The sequence below is a fragment of the Olea europaea genome, chromosome 2 (genome assembly GCF_002742605.1).
Source record: "Olea europaea var. sylvestris chromosome 2, O_europaea_v1, whole genome shotgun sequence".
Classification (NCBI taxonomy): domain Eukaryota; kingdom Viridiplantae; phylum Streptophyta; class Magnoliopsida; order Lamiales; family Oleaceae; genus Olea; species Olea europaea.
Window position 1 is genome coordinate 25863459 of NC_036238.1, and position 22139 is coordinate 25885597.

Below are 22139 nucleotides of genomic sequence, written 5' to 3' on the forward strand. Positions count from 1 at the left end.
ATATCTGTGGTGCATTTTTCAAACCAAATGGTATTACATTCCATTTGTATTGTCCTAAAAGATTGAGGGTACTAAATACAGTTAATGATTTACTTTCTTCTGTAAGCATGATTTGCCAAAAGCCTGACTTACAATCAATTTTTGAGAATATCTTTTTATTCTGCACTTGCTTAATAAGGGTGTCCTTATTTGGCAAGTAATATCCATCAAATTTGGTAATTTCATTTAACTTTTTATAATTTATCACCATTATGGCTTTTCCTTTTTTTATCTCGCTATGTTTTCTAACCATAAAGGCTGGGCTGCTATGTGGGCTTTTACTATGCCTAATCAAATTAGCTCTTAGCAGTTCTTTTATCTGGTCTTTAAATCCCTTTTGGTCGTCTACACTATATTTCATGGGTTTGACTCTTACTATAGTGTCTGGATTGATTAGTTTTATTTTTGCCTTTACTTTGTCTGTATTCCATTAATCTAATGGATTTTCAGAATATGTTTCCTATTTTCTGTTGTCGTTTTTAGGACTGTAACTGGTTTAAATTTTTCTGTACTCTAACATCCACCACGCTGGGTTGAGGAACTCTGATGGTTTATATTTTTATATGCTATGGTAACAGCCTTATTTAATTTTGGTGTAATTATTTTGTGTGCACAAGGAGTTGTGAACATATATGTATTAATATATTGTGTGGATGGTGCATATTTTAATAGTAAATTTTGTCCTAATAAAATATCACATCCAATTGTGTTTGACATATAGATTGTATTAACAAATACTTCTTTAAAGGAAATTAGAAAAGGTACTTGTGTAACATATTTGCTGTATATTACCTTATTTTCACCTGCTGTTATAGCGGTGACAATTTTCTTTGAATTATATTTCCAGTATTAAGATGGCAGTACATTTGGTAAGCATGAACTCATGGGATAACTTTTTATATTGAGTATAATTTCAATATATGGACTCATGGGATTGGTACTAATTACTCTTTCCATGATAACAATGATTTCATATTTTCATCTATTCTTGATATGATGATTGTATTATCATCAACTGTTATTTTTAAATATCCTTAGCAGATTTTATAAGGACTATATTTTTCAAGAAATTTCATTCCTAATAGGATAGGTGAACGATCAACTCCATATAATTCATCTTTATATAGAATTATTTCTTTAGTATATTCTTTTTGGTCCTCTCCCATAAGTATAAGAGGTAATTTCACATATTTTCTTATTTCGAGATTATTTCCTAAATAATCCTTGAATATATATGGTTCTGGTAGTTCAAAATCTATTAAATGACTAACAAATTTAGCATTTATATGAATTTTATCTGCTCCAGTGTCTACGAGGACAAGAAGATTCTTCTTATATCCTTCTTGATTTACATATCTTGTTTTGATATAATATTGCGAACCTGATGGTTCATCAATACTTAATTTCTCGAGTTTGCTTATTTTAGAGTCCTATCTTGAGGGAAATCTTGCAATAAGATTATCTCCTTCTAGGCTGACACTATTTCTTCTTATTAGTTTTCTTTCAGAATTAATTTCTCTAGTTTGTTTATGGAAATCAAGCATTATATGTTCTGGTATAGTGACTTCATGTTCTTGGTATTTCCTAGGAGGTATATATTGTGCTAATTCCTCAAAATTTTTATGTATGATAATATTATCAGTTATTTTTCTTAGATTGTTATGGTGGCTAGTACTAAAAGCAAAAATTGATTTTATGATGATACTAATAGCTTTACTTTTTTCATAACATTTTCAGGTTTTCAATTCTATAATATAGATTGAAACTTTGGTCAATATTTTCATCAATTAGTGATATTGCATAATTTGGTTTTACTGTAAATATTATCTTTTGATAGACTAAGTTTCCTACAACTGTTCCTAATAGAGCATCTATAGGATCTTGTAAGATTTCGTTGTCCATACAATATATTTCTATTGGTATGTTCATACCTTCTCTAAAAAATCCTTTTACCATTATCTAGACTCCTCCTATTTTAATATATTTCAATTTGTTTCTTATGTTTTCTGGAATTTTGGATAACTTTTGTTTTACCCATTCTTTTGTAATTATAGGAATTCTTGTTTTTCCTATAGTATCTTCTATATTGATAATACTTACAATTGTTTTATTTACTTTTGGTAATATTCCTAAGAATCCTTGATTGAATACATCTTTATCTTGTAGGTCTAATATTTTCTTAGTTATTCCTTTGTAATTTTTAATATCAAAGGTAATTTCTTGATTTATACCTTCTATCGAGTCTTCAACTTCTTCAGTTGTTTCTACTTCTATTTCTAGATCTGCTTGTTGTATCTCTTGATTCATATATACTATCTCCTCAGAATCTTCTTCTGATGAGGATGTATCTAATTAATAAATGTTACTGCATTCACTACTTAAATCTTCAAAATACTCAATTGGTTTTATATCACTATCTTCTTGAAATTTTTCATAAATTCTAAAAGTTTTTATATTCTGTCTATCCTTCTTTTTAGGATATTGATGGGCAATATATCATTTTTCATTACAGATGAAACATCTACATTTTTTAATATTTCTTGGTTTGGATTTTTTATTCCAACTTCTTTTCTTGAAATATTTTTTTTGTGGTTTAAAATTTCTTTTCTTAAATTTTTTGTAGTTTTTGAATTTTCTTTTATATTTCTTCTTATAGCATCCAAATTGTTCAATTTGGCTTATATCTTTGTAACAACACAATGAATTCTTTCTTATTTTATATGATTTCCTACTCTCTAGAGTTTCTCTGCACCACATGCCTATTATTCTTTTTGTAAATTCAATCCTACTTCTAAGACTATTTATTTTTACTCCTCCCTCTTCTACTAGAGGTAATAACTTCTCATATTCTTTTAATAACTTAATTCCCCATGGGAATAGTAACTTCGTAAAATAAGACTTTAATATAGGCTTATTTTCTTGATAATCTCATTGATTTAATATTTAGTATAATTCTTCAAATTTGCATGTATATCTTTTTAATTCACACATATCACATATCTTTAAATTTTACATTGCTATCATTCCTTCATTATATTCATCTTGTTTTCTATCTTCTTCATTAGAATCATATTTATCCCCCAAGAACTCTGTTCTTAAGGCTCTTTCAAATATTTTTAATATTTTTTGTATATTTTGGTCATTTAAAGTATTCCTATTATCTAATACTTCAGTTCTATTTTCTCCATACTTTATTCTTCCTTTTATAGTTTCTGGTAACTTTCTCCACCATTCAGAAACAATTCCTCTGAATGTATGTTCTATAAATCCAAAAACTGTATATGTTTCCCATTTATTAAATTGTATTGTTAAGTCTGTACTTTTCATTCATGTTTCAATAGCTTTGTTTTTATCTATACAGTCTAGATCTAACCATATTCCTGTCGTGTGGATTGGTTCATTATAAGATTTCATTGGATTTGTTTTCTTATATTTTCAGTATATCTTTTCTGTATTTTTCTATATTGATTAATATCTTCTTTAATAAGTATCGTTGTATGGTAAGGATAATCATATTCTTCATCACTACTGAATTCTATTTTTATATCTCAACTTGTTGATGGATTAGTATTCATATTTGCATTTTCCAATTTTTCAGTCAATTCTTCTAACTGTTTTTTATATTCATCATACTTTTCACCAGTAGATTCTAAGAATTTTTGTTCTAGTTCTTCTATATCTGTAATCATATATTGATTTTCTTCATGTTTTTTTCCCTTTATTATTTTCTTTTTTTGTTATCCTAAAATCTTGAGGTGGACTAATAATAATCCTATCTTTTCCTTTAAGGTTTTTATCTAAAAGAGCATTTCCTACTTGTAGATTATGTTCTAGTCTTTTGTGTATTTCTTCAAAACTTTCATTTGTGGTGTTTTTAGGTAAGTATGGATAACTTGGGTTTTTATGTTTTTCAACTTTTTTATAAAAAAATTCAATTATATTTTCTTCATTTACTATATTCATCATAATTTTCGATTCATAACATGGCTCTGAAACCAGTTCGTCGGAGCGTGCAGCGAAAGGGTTAAGATTTTGAATCCAATTAAATTTTTCATCAGTATTTAAACTATCACAATAGAATTTATAAAATTCACTATCTTTTGTCAAAAATTTTTCTTTAATAATTATATTTAATTTGTTAATTCTTCTTTCCAGTTTAAGAATTAGCTTATGTATATTATTTTCTATTTTGATTGCTCTATTATCTATATAAACATTTTTATATTTTGATTTTGGATCTAAATATTCTGTAAAGAAACTCTTCAGATCTTCTTTTAAATGATTTAATTCATTATCTGTTGCATTTCTTATATCAATAAAATTTTGTATAATATTTGGGGTTAAATTTATTAAAGATTCATGATCTATATTTCTTTGGGGACCTAATTGAAGGTTTTTATACATTGTAATGGCTTTGGTTGCAAATTCTCTATGAGGGGGTATTTTTGGAAAGATTATAATTCAAATGCTACTCTTCAAATGATTATATTTTCAGGTTTAATCTCACAATTCACTATTATTTTTAGGTTATTTGAAGGCGTTTGACCAACCAATTTCATTTGTAATGATAAAATAAATTTTTTTATATGCAATTTTTTTCTTTTTTAACTATAGCCCGACTTGAATTATTTTTTTGTTTTTTATTTTAGTTTGATCTTGAAATTGTCTGTGGAGTCAGAGAGTTTAATCAAATGATCCACCTTGAATATAAAGTCCATAAACTAGTTTGGACATTTTATAATTTTTTTCAGTGTTGTCTAAAGAGTTGTAAACTTTTGAATTACAAGTGCGTATATTATTGGAAATTATAAATCTTTTGAGCTCCATTAAAATAAGATTACGAGGAATAATGTATTTTGAAATGAATTAATCTAGGTCTCCGTATGATCCCCATTAATTTTCATTTCATTACATTTCATTTTTCTCTCATCTATTTCCAACCACATAATCTTCCATAAAATAATATTACACGTAAATCGAAAAAAATTTCTTATTTTTCAACCATTCATTTTCCAAAAATACATTATTCCACCCATTTTCATTTCCACATAATGAGGGCCAAATGAGCGCTAGAGTGATACATAATGAGATGTATCTAAGGGTGTATACCCCCTCACATAACGTGTGGGGTCCACTCGAATAAATATTTTTTATTCGGATGGATCCCACACCTTATGTGAAAGGGGTGCACACGCTTAGGTACTATATACTATTAACACCATCGTTTTGAAAAAATAATTTTTTAAAAAAAAATGTGTAGTTAAAAATAAAAAGAAATTGAATTTACGTATAATTAGGACCCGTTTGTTTCTCATTTTGGAAGAATGAGAATGAAAAATATAGTCGTTACGAGCTCGACACAAGTTATAAAAATTCAAATTTGATGGCTTGATGTGATGGATAACGATCATTTTTTCATTTTAATGAGGAAAGAATGTGAAACAAACGAGGGCTTAATATATATATATATATATATCTTTGACTGATATTTCATCGTTGGCGGCTGTATAGGCTGCGTGTGGGGCCTATTTTCCACTCTCTTGAAAGCTTAAAAATCCATCATCTCTGACTCTGACCATCATCATCCAGCCAGCTTCATCATATTTTTGAAATTTCTCCACTTTAAAAGAAAAATATTCCACGACTAGAAAAGACGTCAGCAATGACGAATTATCTATCTCGACAAAACATAGTGGATAACTTGATTCTATTATAATTGCTAGCTAAATGTGCTACGATGAGAAATATAAAAGATCATGAAGCATTTGAAAATGTTACATAGCATATTATTAATTTATTTATAATATTTCATTTTCAAGAATTGACTTAAACTCTAATTGCTTGTTAATATTTTGTAATTATAAGAGGCAAAGCCTCTAATTATGTTAATTTATAATTGAGTGTAATTCCTAACCTTAATTTTCAAATATTTTGGTCAAATTTTTTTTAAAGGTTTACATAGAGTTTCCTTAAAGTTACAAAATTTTATTAAAAAAGGAGAAAAATTAACAAACTTTTATGGAATTTCCGAAATGTGATAAAAATTAAAATTAAAATTAACAATTAATTTTATTCACATATTTTATTTGATCCACAATTTCTCAATCATACATTTCATCAAAACTTTGATTTTTATTAAAATCAAATCGGTGCAGAATAAGCCCTTGTTTGAGTCACATTCTTGTCAAAAAACGCATTCTGAATAGTGCTTTGATGGAAAATGTATGGTTAAAAAATAAAAAAAATAAAAAAAAAAGTATATTTGATATCGCGACATCGATTATGTTAGGATCTGTTTGGCCACCATTTTTCCCATTACATTAAATTTTTTGCCAACTTTCAACCTCCTCTTTTGACTAAGTAGGGTCCACATCTATCATTTCCTTCTAACTTACCAAAGAATCTCATTTTTTGAAGTGAACCTTTGGTCCAAAGGACAAAAACACCCTCCCCTGTCCACACTAAATTACCGATATGACCCTCATTGACCCAAAAACTGAGGACAAGGCTGAGAGGGTAGGATCGTAATTTTGTGGCACAATTAATTACTCTTGTTTTACACGCAAGCTGTACTCTCTGAATGGTGACACATGGTGGCCACCGTTGTTGGAAAAGTTGAGAAATAATTTGTTGTGATGAATTTTAATGAGTAATAGTGGGGGTTTAAACGGAGACTAAACTTGAAAGAGCGACTTATTTAATATTATAAAAGAATTACAAAGAGACTATTCATAAAAATTAATGCTAGGGGGGTAACTTATGTGTCAAAACTAAACTGCGGTTGTTTTTCCTTGGCCAACCAGCGCATGCCCGTATTCCCATTTGTATGATTTTCCATAGAGAAAGCCTAAATTTGCCGGAATATAGGGGATGACCCGCTTTCATAGGTAAGATGTAGGTGTAGGTCTCAAAACCGTTTGGTAGCAGGCAACTCAAACTGAAAAAACCGTACCCCTATTTATTCTATGCATTTCATTCTCCATTCACCTTGCTTCAAACAAAATGTGAAAAAAGAGTATGTCAATATCATAGCTATATATTTTTTTTCTTTTTTTCTTTTTTTTGTCACTTTTTGAGGGGTAGTTCTCGTTGTATCTTGAGTTGAGTACACGACTGACTTGAGGGTCAAAAATTCATCTAAGTTTTGTAGGTGGTGTTTGAAATCACACCCTCATTTAGATGTGCCCAATTGTACTATCAAGTGAACTTGATTTAAAGCCATTGGACCTTTTTAAGTCCATATTTGATGTCTTCTTTCTTTATTCAGTGTTTCATTCAATTCTTTCAAAGTCCTTTTATTTCTTCCAATTTTATTTTTAGTATACGAAAATCCAAGATGTTACATCTTTGAAAGTTTTTCTAGTCGGATTCTACTATTTGGATGATTATTGTTAAACATAAAATGTTTTTGTACTTGAGATTATATATATATAACGTCCAGGACCACACGGGAAGTGGACGTCCAGGGGCATAGGGGGTGCCCTAAGGCTATAGGGGGCGTCAAATGCCGCCCTGTCCGTCCAAATATTTCATTTTATTTTGAACAATTATTTTTGCAAGAAAAGGTTAAAGAATACTTTGACTTTGTTTTATTTGGCGCCCTGTGCGTTCGAATATTTCATTTTATTCTTAACAATTATTTTTGCAAGAAAAGGTTAAAGAAAATTTTGACTTTGTTTGATAAAGATTAAAATCTAAAATTTAATTTAAGTAAAAATTAATAATTAATTCTAATCATATATTTGATAGAATTCATAATTTTCATCTATATATCTCATAATTTTTTCTTTTTATCAAAACTGGAAGGGAAATGGATAATTTATAAACTATATGCAACAATTACTGCAATTATTAATAGACGGGTGTGGTTTGCTTGTCTACTTTGCCATGTGAACACATAGGCATGCGTTGAATTCAACCAAAAAGACACCAAAACAAGTGTCCATCAGAGCCCACCATTTTCGCGGGAGGGAGCCCACCTAAATCGATGTTCAGTTCAACTGCATATCTTTATTTATACTAGTCCAGTCTTTCCAGCAGCCGCCTTCACTCAGTTTTGATTTTGTGACAAGAATCAAGTTTGACTGGTATATCTGTTGAATTAAGTCTTTTTCTATTTATTTTTCTATTTTTTATTTTTACGCATTTGAATTTTGGTGTAAGTTGTCTGAAAGTTTGATTGTTGTGTTTTAGAAGTTTTCTCATCTGGTTTCGTATTATATTCTTGTCGGGTAAAGTGGGTGAGAAGAAATTATTGGTTTTTGCTTGGGATGGTAAATTGATTGCTTATTAGGTTTTCCTTTCTGAAGTTTTGAGGATTTTTTTATATAGATTTGTGTTCTTTTGTACGTTTGGTGAATTTAGTATGTGCCTTTCGAATTCAAGAAGTATCCTTATGAAATTTCATTCCAAATAATTTGGGGTTTTTGCTGGAATTATTATTCATAGAATTCAATCTGATTTCAGGTTTTCTATTTGGCACTTTCTGTGTTGGGATTTACGAGTTTTATCCTCGAAATTACCTAACTTCGATGTCTTTTGTATAATTCAATTAATGGCACTGCTAAAAAATCTGAAGGAATTATAATGTGATGAAAATCAATGATGGCTATCTTTAACTGATTTGCATCGGGATATCATTACCAGCACAGTCCAAAAACATTTGAAGCTGCTGTGGAATTTGGCAGTGCCTATAGTGTACTCGGTTTCAATTTAAAGGGTGCTTTCTGGAGACTTCGACTCTTGAAGTGATAGTTGGAATCGTTATTATTATTGTTCGAATTCAGCACTTCAAGACCTTGATTTATCGCATTACTGACTTCTGGAGTTCTGAGTTTTTGCTCATATAATATACATGGTTTTTGGGATTTATTATTGAGGATGCCTCGATTATCTTTTGGTCTTGAAGGATGGAATCTTTTTGCAGTTCTTCACTAAGAGTGGTATTAGTTCTCATAAGTATATTATTGCTACTGCAATCGCCAAGAGTATTTGCTTCTGGGTCATTGAGAAATAGCAAGGCTTGCGGAATTTACCACATCAGCTATTTGGGTGATCCTAATCAGGAATTGTATTATTTGAATGGAAAATTGGTCGAAAAATATTATTTCTGTAAAGCTTTAGAAACATATAGTGCAAAAGATTGTTTCCGTACCAGAAATCTCAGAAACCATAATTGCAGGTTGGGTTTTCCGATAGGTATGCACCACCACGTGTTATTATTATTATTGTTTTTTATTTGAACATTTATGTATGGGAAATGATGTTCCCGGAGAAATATGCATATATGTAATGGACATTGTCAAATTGCTTAAATTATATTATTTTGCTGATACCTTCTTTATGAAGTTGTGCACCTTTCTGTTATATTGCAGACAAGGTGCCTTCGGAATCTGGAAGAAAACTTTTGAGAAACACAGTTAGAGAAGGATCTGCAGAGAATAATTTTGATAAAAAATCACAGGGGAGAAAGGACAATTCTATATTGACCTCTAAAGGGCTGTACATGGCAGTGCCAGCTTTCTTTATTATATGTTGCGTCGTTCTTTGTCCATGCTTTCGTTCACGGAAAAAGGAAACTCCAAATGCTGTTCTTGACAAGGAGACAAATTCAAGTGAGCAAAATCATTTCCATTCTTTGGACACCCTGCTGTTACTTTCCAGGCTGTAGTCTATGCTTTTATATATAGAATTTTAGGTACAACTATTAATCAGTCATTTATACAGATGCATGTACTACTTCAAAGAAGCTCAATCCCACGTGTGAAAAAATTGATCGAATTTAACCTTTTCATGTAAATACAGATATACTTTCCACTGATGCAATCCTTTTGGCAAAAGTTATGGAGTGCAATAGAATTAATATATTTTGGATACCTTTATTCAGTTACTTGTGCGTTTATATTTTTACACAAGACTAAATTATCCTTGCAGTGGATTCAATCTTGTCTGTACAAATGAATTCGGTCTCTGAAAAGATACCAGGCAGTCCACTCCGAGTTCCACCTAGTCCTCTAAGATTTTCGATGTCACCGAAACTAAATAGGGTTGGATCGTTTCATCTCGATATAAATCAAATTGCCAGAGCAACACATAATTTCTCCCCATCACTGAAAGTAGGTGAAGGTGGGTTTGGAACTGTCTACAGAGCTGAACTACCAGATGGCCAGGTGGTTGCTGTAAAACGAGCAAAGAAGGTACCGTAATCATCCTTTCACTAGACCAACCTTAACTTCACAGCTTTTATGTATTATCCTCGTTGTAATGAATGATTTCGCATCATTATCTTTTTTGGCTTAGGCATTGAAAGTTGAAAAGATGGTGGAAACATCTTCTTGCTCAATGTTTATCCTTTACATAACATCACATCTGTACATTAACCTTTCCTTACCTGCCATGACTATCAGTTTCTACATCAAATTTGGAAAAATGAAAAAATAAAAGATGGTTGTATGAATGGCTTCAAAACATGATATATACGCTTTGACAGATAACATTTTATGAAAGTAGGACATGGACACGTGGATTAAAGTAATATAAAAGTATTGATTTTTGTATGATTACTTTATGTTTTTATTCGAACAAAATTATTATCATTTTTCAGTTTGCAATCTGAAATTTTTCTGCCGAAGTTTATTGAAATGGAAGAGTGGCTATTTGTTGCATTAAAAGGACTCAGAGGTGTATGTTGTGTGCTACTTATTAGTGCGAACATGATATGAAGATTCACTTATCAAAAAAGTGGGTATAGTAGATATATAATGAAGTTGACATGAAGTTTATATTATTACAGATTGTTAAACCAAATGTTTAATAATTAAAATTTTTCTTTAGTTTTATATACTATGAATACACAAAAAATAGGACACACAGTGTCCTTGCAAGTCAGAAATCAAACAAAATATTAAAATTAGAGCAAACCATGCGAGACGTGTCTGACATCTGTTCAAGGCTTCGTGTTCTTCTCTTGTTCGAACATGTGGATGGGAGGAGGGGAGTATTGATGTATGATACTTGTTAGAGGCTGATACTTTACCCTAGGTGGCTTGTTCGTGTGTTGTAAATTGTTAGAATTTTTTGCTAATCTTGAATGAGTATTAATTGCAATTGTGGTAGATAGTGGCTTGACTATCATGCGCATAAGCTTAATAAAGCGTATCCCAAGCAGTGTTACGGAGATCAGGTCTGACAAGGAAAAACAGCAAGACTGAACATTGACGTAGCTTTCTCAGCCCTACAACTCCCAATCTCATCTATGCTCAGCAAACATATTATCTAATGCTAGCAAGGGCTCCTGTTACTTTCTTTGAGAATTTATTAAGAAATTTGACGTGTGGAATCTTTGGGCTGTGAACCAACATTGCGGAGGCTCAGATAGAGACAAAAGGATCCTCCTTCTCTGACTCAAATTCATTGATATATGGGTATACATGGTTATAGCAGAAGGCTGCTGATATAATTAGAGAATATCCAATATTTCCTATGTGAACTTTGATTCTTCGCTACTCCAATCAATATTTGAAGTCTTTGGCAGTTGATATTGGTTTGCCTGTGTGCATATTTCCATTAATTATGTTTACCTATTGAAAGTAACAATTTGCAGTAACTCTTCGAAGCATAGTTATAACAGAAGGTTGCTTGGTATAATTATAGAATATCCGACATGTCCTAAGTGAACTTTGATTCTCCACTACTCTAATCAAAATTTGAAGTGTTTGGCAGTTGATATTGGTTTGCCTGTGTGCATATTTCCATAAATTATGTTTACTTATTGGAAGGAACAATTTGCAGGAACTCTTTGAAACCCTACGAACTGAATTTAGGAGTGAAGTTGAACTTTTGGCTAAAATTGAGCATCGGAATTTAGTCAAGCTGCTTGGTTATATCGATAAAGGCAATAATCGCCTTATTATAACAGAATATGTGCCAAATGGTACACTTAGAGAGCATCTAGATGGTATATCATTTAACTCAAAGGCATTCCAGTAATCCAGTTAGGTAAACCTGTGTAAATGCAATATTTTGGCTGATGTTCTTGGTATGTGTTCTTTAGGTGTGAGGGGAAAAATATTAGATTTCAATCAGAGACTTGAAATCTCCATTGACGTTGCTCATGGCCTTACCTATCTCCATCTATACACAGGTAAGAATCCTTTTTACATTGTTCAGTTGTTTTAGTAAATATTATGGAAAAAAATTCTAATTCTATACAAATTGAACATCTTGTTTTAGTACCCAGACAGACCTGAAAGATAACTACAGTTCTATATGCTATGGTCCTCCCTATTATGTGCATCAATAACAAGAGAGAGAAAAATGAATAGGTCAATGATCCTTCTGGAGCTGTATGAAAGATGGAGATGCTCCCTGGTACTTGTAGAGTATGTAGGGGGGATAGGATTTGGGTGAATTGCTAATGTACTGCATTTAATGCTATACTATAATGAAAAAATGCCAAAAAACACCATTCTAATATATTAAACTTAACAAACTTAGAAACAGCTATGTTTAACGATTGAAAAAGACAATCTTATATATTAAACTTCTATTCCTTTTAGCAACCCACAGTTAAAGGTGTCATTATCTAAGGGCATATAGGCTTAATAATAACAAAATTGGGATAGAAAGAAACCCGAGAAGAAGCTCCACAATTAGAAAGAATAGTGCTAATCTCAGTGAAATACTGCCCTAGCCTGTGGTATAAAATTATCGACTTGGGTCCAGATTATGAGAGTACATGTATTAATTTATCACAAACAAAGTGCAGGGATAAAGATGGTCCTATACGTTCTAATAAGTGTGTTTCACACGCCCTGGAAGTTTTTGAATCATTAATGTCGGACAATGCTGTAGTATTTCTCTAACCACTTGTGGAACTTGGTTTAGAGATTAATACATGGTCCTTGTTGATTTGACAGAAGGGGTTTGGTACTTTTAAGGGATTAGACAGACTCACAACAAAATAATTATGTAGAAATATTTAGCAGCAGAAAACTAAGAGAAATAGCCATGACACAGTGAAACGTGGGAAGCTTTGATATCATGTGGAAGCATCCAAAAGAAGCCCAAGTCAGTATGTAGCGTAGCCCTGCAAATTTTTGAGCAACCCTAAACTCCTGCAGTATGCAAGTGTCAATATGGAACAGTTTTTTAGTACCAATCGATTCATGGTGAACTTTCAAAGCATATGGAATTATGCTTTAGTAACTCATGCTAAGTTTGGCTCAAAGTTAGTTCATGTTAAAACTTGATACGACTTAACCTGATTTACTGTGTTTATCCTTTGTGTTTGTTCCTCTAGGGTTAATGGCCATTCATTTGCTGTTCTTATGACAGAAAAGCAAATTATCCACAGAGACGTGAAGTCCTCCAATATTCTCTTGACAGAGAGGATGAGAGCCAAAGTAGCAGATTTTGGATTTGCAAAGCTAGGAGAGATGGACTCTGGCAAATCACATGTTTCAACAAAAGTAAAAGGCACAGTTGGTTACCTTGACCCAGAGTACATGAAGACAAATCAGCTTACAGCAAAGAGCGATGTGTATTCTTTTGGAATATTGCTATTGGAAATTTTAACGGGTCGTCGGCCCGTGGAATTGACGAGACCACCTGATGAGAGAGTGACACTAAGATGGGTAAGTTTTTTCCTTTCTTATAATTGCAAGCTTATTTTCTTTAGTCCTTATGCAAGACTTATTTTATGACAAAATCTTCAATTAATCAGATGATGTAATGCTTCCATATATGGCTAATAATTACGTCTCATGAAGTCACTTGGTTTTACATTGCTGTAGAATTTTCTAAGACAGATTTGTTATGAAGTCTCTGCTTTATTTTTTTTAATTTTTTTCATGATATACATTTGCGTTGCTTCTGACCTGGACTTTTTAGCAGGGAATGCATAGTCATTCACATCTATGTTTTAACAAGTTCATTGAAGAGTGAGCATTTTTCAATTAGCATTGGCAAGTTGTATGTTATTCCACTAAATGCATGTTCAGTACGCTCTATTTAAAAAAAAATCCTCATGTAAATAATATTTTTTTGCAGGCTTTTAGGAAATACAACGATGGGAAGTTGATGGAGATGTTGGATCCTTTAATGAAGGAAGAAGTAGAGCATGAAATCCTGGTGAAAATGTTTGGTCTGGCAATCGACTGTGCAGCTCCGACAAGAGCCGATCGTCCTGATATGAAATCGGTAGGGGAGCAGCTGTGGGGAATTAGAATGGAACACTTGAGAAGTGGAAGGAGAGCACAATAGGTGCCAACCTATTGATTTTGTAATAGCCCTTTATAAATAAACTAAATTTCATTTTGGTGTTTGGTAGTTTTCTTCAACAACAAATCTTCATTCTGAAGATAGTTTGATTACATGATTCTGTATAAAAATACACTAAGGGTCCGTTTGATTGTAAGAATGGAATTTGGGTCGAAAGAAAACGAATTTCGGGCAATTGTATTGTCTTTATTGGAAATTGTTAATTAAATGTGTTTGACTGTTAAAAATTTACCTAAAAAATGTTGAAATTTTCTACCTTTTAATATTCATTTGGTTTTGTTTTTCATGGAAATTGTCAATTAAAGGAATAGAATTTGTTACAATTGTAGATGGAATTCTTTATAATTGCCAAAAATAAAAAAAAATAATAATAAAAATCTAGAAAACAAATTTTCATGAAAACCAATTTCCATCTAATCAAGGAAAAAGCGGCCCCGTCGTGGGTGGGGGAATCGATTTCAGGGAAAAATTTTGCTTTCAAACAAGGTAAAGGTGAAAATAAAAAATAAAAAAAAATCCATGGAAAATGACTTGTATCAAACAGGTCCTAATGGAAAATCGAAGAATTAAATTGTTTATAAATATGTTATAGTGGTCTTCTTGTGAAATGGCTATAATATTACTTAAAACATCTTGGGATGAACACGAAACTCATGTTATTTATGAAGTTCTTTAGGCTATTTATATTGATTTTGACAGTTCTATACCTATGGTGATATTTTTGTTCTTGCGCAATCTCTACTTTTTTTTTCACTGTTGAAAATTATAGAAGAAAAGTAAGAAGGTAGCATCATGTCGCGGATTAACAAATTTCAAGCACCAAGCAGCGTTAACGCGACTCCTCAACATGGTGAGTCTGGAAAAACCAAGTCTGTAACACGCAGCTTTCAGACTCAGTTCCTTTCCGATTATGTAAAAACTTACATTTTGGTTATGCAAGTCCATGAGTTAATCAGATTCCTTGCCTTTGCTAGTTATGTATAGTGTATTATACAAGTATAGAGTTCCAAGAAGGATCCATCAAAATTTTTTATTATTTCAAGGAAATTCAATTACAATTTGAGCCAAGTACATTGAGCAACATGTAAACAGCTCCTTCAGGCAAAGAATAATTATCAGTTGGTCCCGGAAAAATTAGTCAAAGAAGAGTCCTCTAACATTGGAGGATAACGAAATATCTATTTCGTATAAGCACTGCTTTTTAATTTGTAATTCAAAGGCCTCTAAGCTGTTCAACCAACCCTGTCAATATTGTCCACTTCTCAAGTGCACTTGCTGATGCCACAAAAGCTTTTTCCGATGCTTCAATGTCATTTCCAGAAACTGCATTCATTAGATTAGACGATACCTTAATGCGCATGCATTAAACATCAAACTACATTATGGGGTATCGTAACTCGTTAGTATGGATCACCTGATGAAATCAAAGACGAGAGTGATGAGTTGAAGACGTCAACCTCAGTTTTCTCTTCAGGGCTAGAGCTCAACTGTAACGAGATGGCGTAAGAAACATAACCCACAAATTCATTTTAACAATTTAACATATGCATAAACTAACGCAGAGTAAGCATGGAAGTATTCAAGAAATGACCTTTTTAAATGCTGATTTGATTTTTGAAACCCATTCTGTATCAGTAATTGGACCAAGAACTGAACTTGCGGCAGAAAGATCTTTGTTTTCAATGGCTTGACCAACTTTGCTCAGTTTATACACAAGATCTTGCAGGTATGCTGCAACATTACAAAATCATTCTCAAATAACAATTGAAGTACTATAAGCTAAAACTTTGTATCATGGGATTTCTGCCTCGACATCATGTATCAGACATAATTTCCGTTCTGTTAATGTATAAGGTAATAAGATTGTATTCGGATGCAGAAGTTTGTTCCTTTCTTTTACATCAAGTTCCACTTTTATTCTCCCTCTATGAATCCTAGCAAATAAAGATGCGAAAAGACCATTGCAGAAAATTACAAATTGGGTTGTTCTTTCCCCGGTCAAGGTAGTGCAATCTGGTTACAGTAACTGGATTGAGTGGATTCTGAAATAAGCAATTCTGTCATAGATTTTCTCTGCCATATTTCAATTCTAGTCAATGACAGGATTCTGAATTTCAAATTTTAGATCAAGATCGATCGGAAAATTATCTACGGCAACAAATGGACTGGAGATTACTCAAAAAAAATAAAATAAAATAAAATAAAATAAAATATATATATATATATATATATATAAAATAAATAAAAAATAAAAAAATCAATCCTATATGCCCATAAAACAAAGGACCGAGCTACATAGCCCGCACGGGTGGCTGCATGTTTGACATAATACACAGACATGACATGGGAGGTCGGGATTATTTTATTCATGGAGGACCCACGTGGCCATGTGAGGGAGCGGTCACCCGGAATGTCAACGGCGCGGGTCGTTTAGCATTTTCCTAAAACAAAACCCATTGATCAGACACTGTGAAGGAAGAAATTAACCTGTCTCCTTGGTGGATGACTTAATGACTCCTTGTCTTTCAATCCTCTTTTTCCTATCCCTCTTCACTTTCTCCAACAGTTCTTCATCATCATCCGCCTCGAGAATAGCAGCATTGGCGTCAAAATAGCCTTTACCAGTTAAGGCGAGCGCACATATTGAACTTACACTAATGCAAAGGCTTCTCTTGGAGAGAATTTGAGAAGAAAGAGAGGCCTCATTTACTGCCTTGCATATAACCAGTTTCCTATTAGAGAGTATTGTTACATGTTCAGAAGAAGATGAAGAGGTAGATCGAATAGAAGGGAGGAAGGTGTTAGCATTTGAGAGGAAAACTGCTGCCATTTTTTTTTTCCTTTTTGCCGTTATTTTTCGGGGGCAAAGAATTGGAGGCTGTGACATTAGAGGATGCACAAGATAAGATCACGAGATTTCCTTCTAATGTGAACCACAGTTTATATATAAAGGGCATTGAAGTCAATCACGAATAGACTGCACAAAATTTGATTTATATACGTGAGTTAAAAGCCCCTTAACAAGACAGCATGTTTGACTAAGCTTAAAGCAAAAAGTACTATGTTGAAGTTTTGTAGTTTATCTAGTGGTGTCCAAACGTGCCGGCTCAGGCCAGTTCACGGGTTGGTCCGGCCGGGTCTAGCTTGATTGTCTATCCCTGCCACCGGTGAGAATATGTCCGATTTATTAAAACAGCCTTGCTCCCTGTCCCGACTTGAGGACAGGGGCGCCACATCAACTTTGTCCCCAAACCGGGACAGGGGGTTTTATTCTTATTACAGATATTGAAAATGGGATTGATTGGCTTATGGTATGGTGGCCCACGCTTTATATATATTTCTAAGAATTTCACAAGACTTGTGATGCTTGTCATGAAACTAATCACTGTTACGTGCGTTGCACGAATTTTATATTTATCGTATTTTTATTAACGTATGAATTTTAGTTTCTTGGAATGTTTTTGAAGCAATATCTAAAAATATTTACATGATATAAGAAAATAATTTCAAATTATTTTTACAATTGCATAACAGTATTGTGTCATCTAGAAAAAATATGCTTGAATATGAAATATACGAGATTATAAAAACTATTTTGCATGTATGCTTTAACAATGTTGATATGATTGAGCTGAGTGTGGAGATTATATTTTTAAATTTTGTGTAATTCAATATTGAAAAATTGAAGATTGACCACAAAGTTATAAATCGACTTGTATATTTATATGCGTTTATATTTTGTGCTTCATATATTTTAATATTTATTTTCTGCTTATGTTGAAAAAATAAAAATCTGAAAATTTTTTTGGACATTCGTTTTGGTAAGTGAATGTACGGTGTTCTGCATTCTTGGTATTTATAAGTGCAAAATCGGCATATAAAAATACGGTAAGCTGCAAATACGGTAGGCAGTATATACGGTAAACTACAAATGTGGTAACGTGCAAATATGGTAAGTTGCCTGCAAATAGAGTAAGCAGCATATACGGTAAGCTGCAAATACGGTAAGCTACATCTACGGTAAGTTGCCTGCAAATACGACGAGCTGCATATACGGATTTATAATTTGTTATAAATGTATAAAATTTAGAATATTGAATTTCTTAATTCTTCAGAACTAAATGTTTTGATTCAATATTGTCTTCTTTTTATATAATTGTTTTTTCGGGAATTAATAAAAAAAAAGGGATGGTTATGTAATTGCTAAATTTTTTCCCAGTGACTTTCCTATTTTAAAGCCATCCTAACAAATGAAAAGCATTGCTGACTAAATAAAGTATATTTAATGAGGAAAATAGTAAACACATTCATTATGATCTGTATTTTATACAATTGAAAAATAGATAGAAATCATATTAGAAACAATTTTTTAAGGTTTGAGGTAAAAGATAAAAAACTAATTTAGATATTTTGTCAAGAATCCATGGTAAAAAACCATTTTCGAGAGGAATATACATCTGAAAAAAATAGAGAAAGCGGAGAGGGAAAAAAGGAGAAAAAATTATCGATAAAAAAATTACCATCTTTTCGCACAGTGCGGAGAAAGTTGATTTCTCCGCAAATAGAGATAATGTTTCCACTTTGGGTGGACTAAAACTTTTTTTGGGGACAACCTTTTTACCATGCCCTACTGTCTATCGACTAAAATAATTAACCTACAAATGCATGTTATCTTTCACATTGAGAATTTATATGAATAAATTAGAATTTTGGTGGAGAATTGTTATATATATAAGATTGCAATGAAATTAGATTTAGAGTTTGACGAGAATTTTTGTATCCTGTATACATTATTTTCTCGTTTAAATGTGAAGATTATATTTCTAAATTTTGTATAATTCAAAAATGAAAAATTGAAGATTGAGTACAAAGTTATAAATCGACTTGCATAATCATATGCGTTTATATTTTGTGCTTCATATATTTTAATATTTATTTTCTGCTTATATTGGAAAAATAAAAATCTGGAATTTTTTTTGACATTCGATTTGATGAGTGAATGTACGGTGTTCTGCATTCTCAATATTTATAAGTGCAAAAATCGGTATATGAAAATTCGTTAGGCAGCATATAAACTCTAAGGTGCAAATACGGTAGGCGGTATATACGGTAAGCTGCAAATACGGTAGACAGCATATACGGTAAGCTGCATATATGAATTTGTAATTTGTTATAAATGTATAAAAATTTATTTAATATTGAATTTCTTAAAATGTTGTAATTCAATATCGTTTTCTTTTTATATAATTGTATTTCCAAAAATTTAAAAAAAAAAAGAAAAAGAAAAAGAAAAAAGAAGGATGGTTATAAAATTGCTAATTTTTTTCCAAGTGACTTTCCCATTTTAAAGTCATCCTAACAAATGAAAAGCAGTGCTCACTAAATAAAGTAGATTAAATAAGGAAAATAGTAAAGACGTTCATTATGATCTGTATTTTATACAAGCGAAAAATAGATAGAAATCATATTAGAAACAATATTTTAAGGTTTGAGGTAAAAGATGAAAAATTTAGATACCTTTGTCAAGAATCCATGGTCAAAAACCATCGAGAGGAATATACATTTGAGAAAAATAGGGAAAGCAGAGAAGAAAAAAAAGAAAAAATTACCTATAGAAAAATGACCATCTCTCCGCATTGTGCGGAGGGAGTTGATCTCTCCACAAGTAGAGAAAAGCTTCCACTTGGGATGGATTAAAACTTTTTTTTGGGCCAACATTTTTACAATGCCCTATTATCTATCGACCAAAATAATTAACTTACAAATGCATATTATCTTTCATATTGAGAATTTATGTGAATAAATTAGAATTTTGGTGGAGAATTGTTACATCTATGAGATTACAATGAAATTAGATTTAGAGCTTGACGAGAGTTTTTGTATCCTATATATATTATTTTCTCGTTTAAAGACTTATTATATATTGCTCTCTCTTGAAAGAATCTCAGTTGGCTGAACAGTGAAGCGGAATTACTTTGTCGGGGCAGGAAGATTTTCCAATCAGTTCAGTCAGAAAGGAAAGTCAGGTCAGAAGTAAAATCATTAGTGCTAGTAGTATGGTCGAATTTATGATTATTTTTTATGTAACACAAGATTATTTAATAAGTAATAAGGATTAACATTAACTAGTTAGCAGTAAAAAGTGCCTATATTAACAATCAGACATTATCATAAGCCATATAAGGTAAAAACACAAAGTAATAAACTTTTAAGAAAAATGTTACCATTTGCTCCGAAGGTAAGACTTGCATTTTTGTGTTTGTGCAGAGAATTGGGAAATATATTGTTGGAATATTAAGAAAAATATGTTTTGTTATTGTATGACATATGGAACACGGTCTTGTATTTATGCTTGTCATAAGAAGGGGATCTATTAGACAAATTTTTGTAAATCACTTTCGAAAACTTCCTACTCAATTTTGAGCAAATTATAAGTATGAAATAATTTTACATAGTAAAGATTATGCTTTTTAGAAAAAAATTTATCTTTCCAATCATCTTGAGTTATAGTTTTGTTTCTTTTTCTTCTCTTTCTTTTTTAATGTTTTCCTCTTTTGCTTATTTTCTCCATTTTTAGAGTATGATATTTTATAAATTTAGGTACATTGTAAAATCAAGCAATCTTACAAATCCAAGAAATGTTTAATCTGACCAGAAGCAAGATATGAATGAGCTTAAAATACATTATTTTGATAACTTGCTAGTAGAATTCACGAGAAATTGTAACAAGACCGTAGAACAAAGGTTAGTACTTAGAGTTTGAACAAGTAAATAAGTTTCATCAAAGTATCTAAAAGGATGATCGACTTGATTTCTCGATGAGTTTCAGCACAATATTAAAGTTTGACTTGAAAAATAAAAATATTAAGGTGTTCGAGAGATAAAATATAAATTGAACAAAAATTTTACAATTTTGTTGAGAGAGAGGAGTTTGAAAGAAAAAGAAATGGGATTGTAGGAGAGAAGAAAGATGAATGGCGTAAAGAAGTAAGGAAAAATAGATATTGCATAAAGAAATGGAGAAAAGTAGGGAAAGCAGAGAAGGACAAAAAAGAAAAAAAAATTACTAATTAAAAAAAAATCTCTTCACATTTTTTTTCTCTCCGCACTGTGCGGAGAGTTTTTTTTTTTTTTTTTTTTTTTTTTACTCTGCACTATGTGAAGAGTTTGCCAACTCTCTGCACATGATTCAACTCTTTCCGCACTGCATGGAGAGTTTTGCCATGGTACGGAGAGTTTTTTTTTTTTTTTATATAATTTGCACTATACGAAGAATTTACCAAATCTACTCATATGGTTTGTCATCTCTCCGTATTGTGTGGAGTTTTTTTCCTCTCCGCATTATGCAGAGAGCTTTTTTTTTTTTTTAAATACTTTGCACTATACGAAGAGTTTATCAACTCTCCGCATTGGTGCGAAGTTTTTTTTTTTTTTTTATATACTCATGACAGTTTATATATATTAAAATTATTATTATTTTTTTAATACTAATGACATGATGTGTGGAAGAACATTTGTCTGACTATAAACAAAATGGAAAATAAAAAAATGACATCATGCACAGTAAAAATTAGATTAATTTACTGTTGCGTCAACAATAGTCCTTCGTTCCCCTTTTATAAGAAGTTAGATATAGGGAAGCCCGTACACTGAAGGATAACTCGGCCAGGATTACAAGGTTGTTGATAGACGAGGAGTTTGGGGCCGTCCGTTGGAGAAAGAAAAAGAGGTTGGCTTTTTGTAAATTAAAGAATTGAACCCTATTAATTTATCATAGCTCAAAGGAAGTCGAGTCCATTAAAATTAAAAAGCAGTTGTGG

At 31.6% G+C, this 22139-nt stretch overlaps 2 protein-coding genes across 5 annotated transcripts; one reads left to right on the plus strand and one right to left on the minus strand.

Moving 5' to 3' along the window:
* The first annotated feature begins 7976 nt into the window (after positions 1-7976).
* On the plus strand, positions 7977-14499 carry LOC111368272 (calmodulin-binding receptor-like cytoplasmic kinase 3). Of its 3 annotated transcripts, XM_022989514.1 has the most exons (8): positions 7977-8126; positions 8506-9237; positions 9414-9653; positions 9973-10235; positions 11830-11995; positions 12092-12181; positions 13375-13673; positions 14089-14499. In XM_022989514.1, exons 2-8 carry the CDS (start codon positions 8949-8951, stop codon positions 14299-14301), a joined length of 1560 nt encoding a protein of 519 aa, XP_022845282.1. In that variant the 5' UTR covers positions 7977-8126; positions 8506-8948; the 3' UTR covers positions 14302-14499. The 3 variants fall into 3 exon arrangements, with proteins under 3 accessions (XP_022845282.1, XP_022845292.1, XP_022845286.1); XM_022989524.1 differs by lacking the exon at positions 8506-9237 and having other exon boundaries at positions 8033-8126; XM_022989518.1 differs by lacking the exon at positions 7977-8126 and having other exon boundaries at positions 8167-9237.
* An 824-nt stretch (positions 14500-15323) lies between these two features.
* On the minus strand, positions 15324-17239 carry LOC111368291 (thylakoid lumenal 16.5 kDa protein, chloroplastic-like). Of its 2 annotated transcripts, none has more exons than XM_022989535.1 (4): positions 16807-17239; positions 15911-16050; positions 15734-15806; positions 15324-15621 (listed from the first exon to the last, which is right to left on the minus strand). In XM_022989535.1, exons 1-4 carry the CDS (start codon positions 17204-17206, stop codon positions 15533-15535), a joined length of 702 nt encoding a protein of 233 aa, XP_022845303.1. In that variant the 5' UTR covers positions 17207-17239; the 3' UTR covers positions 15324-15532. The 2 variants fall into 2 exon arrangements, with proteins under 2 accessions (XP_022845303.1, XP_022845297.1); XM_022989529.1 differs by having other exon boundaries at positions 15324-15642; positions 16807-17237.
* Between the last annotated feature and the right edge of the window lie 4900 nt (positions 17240-22139).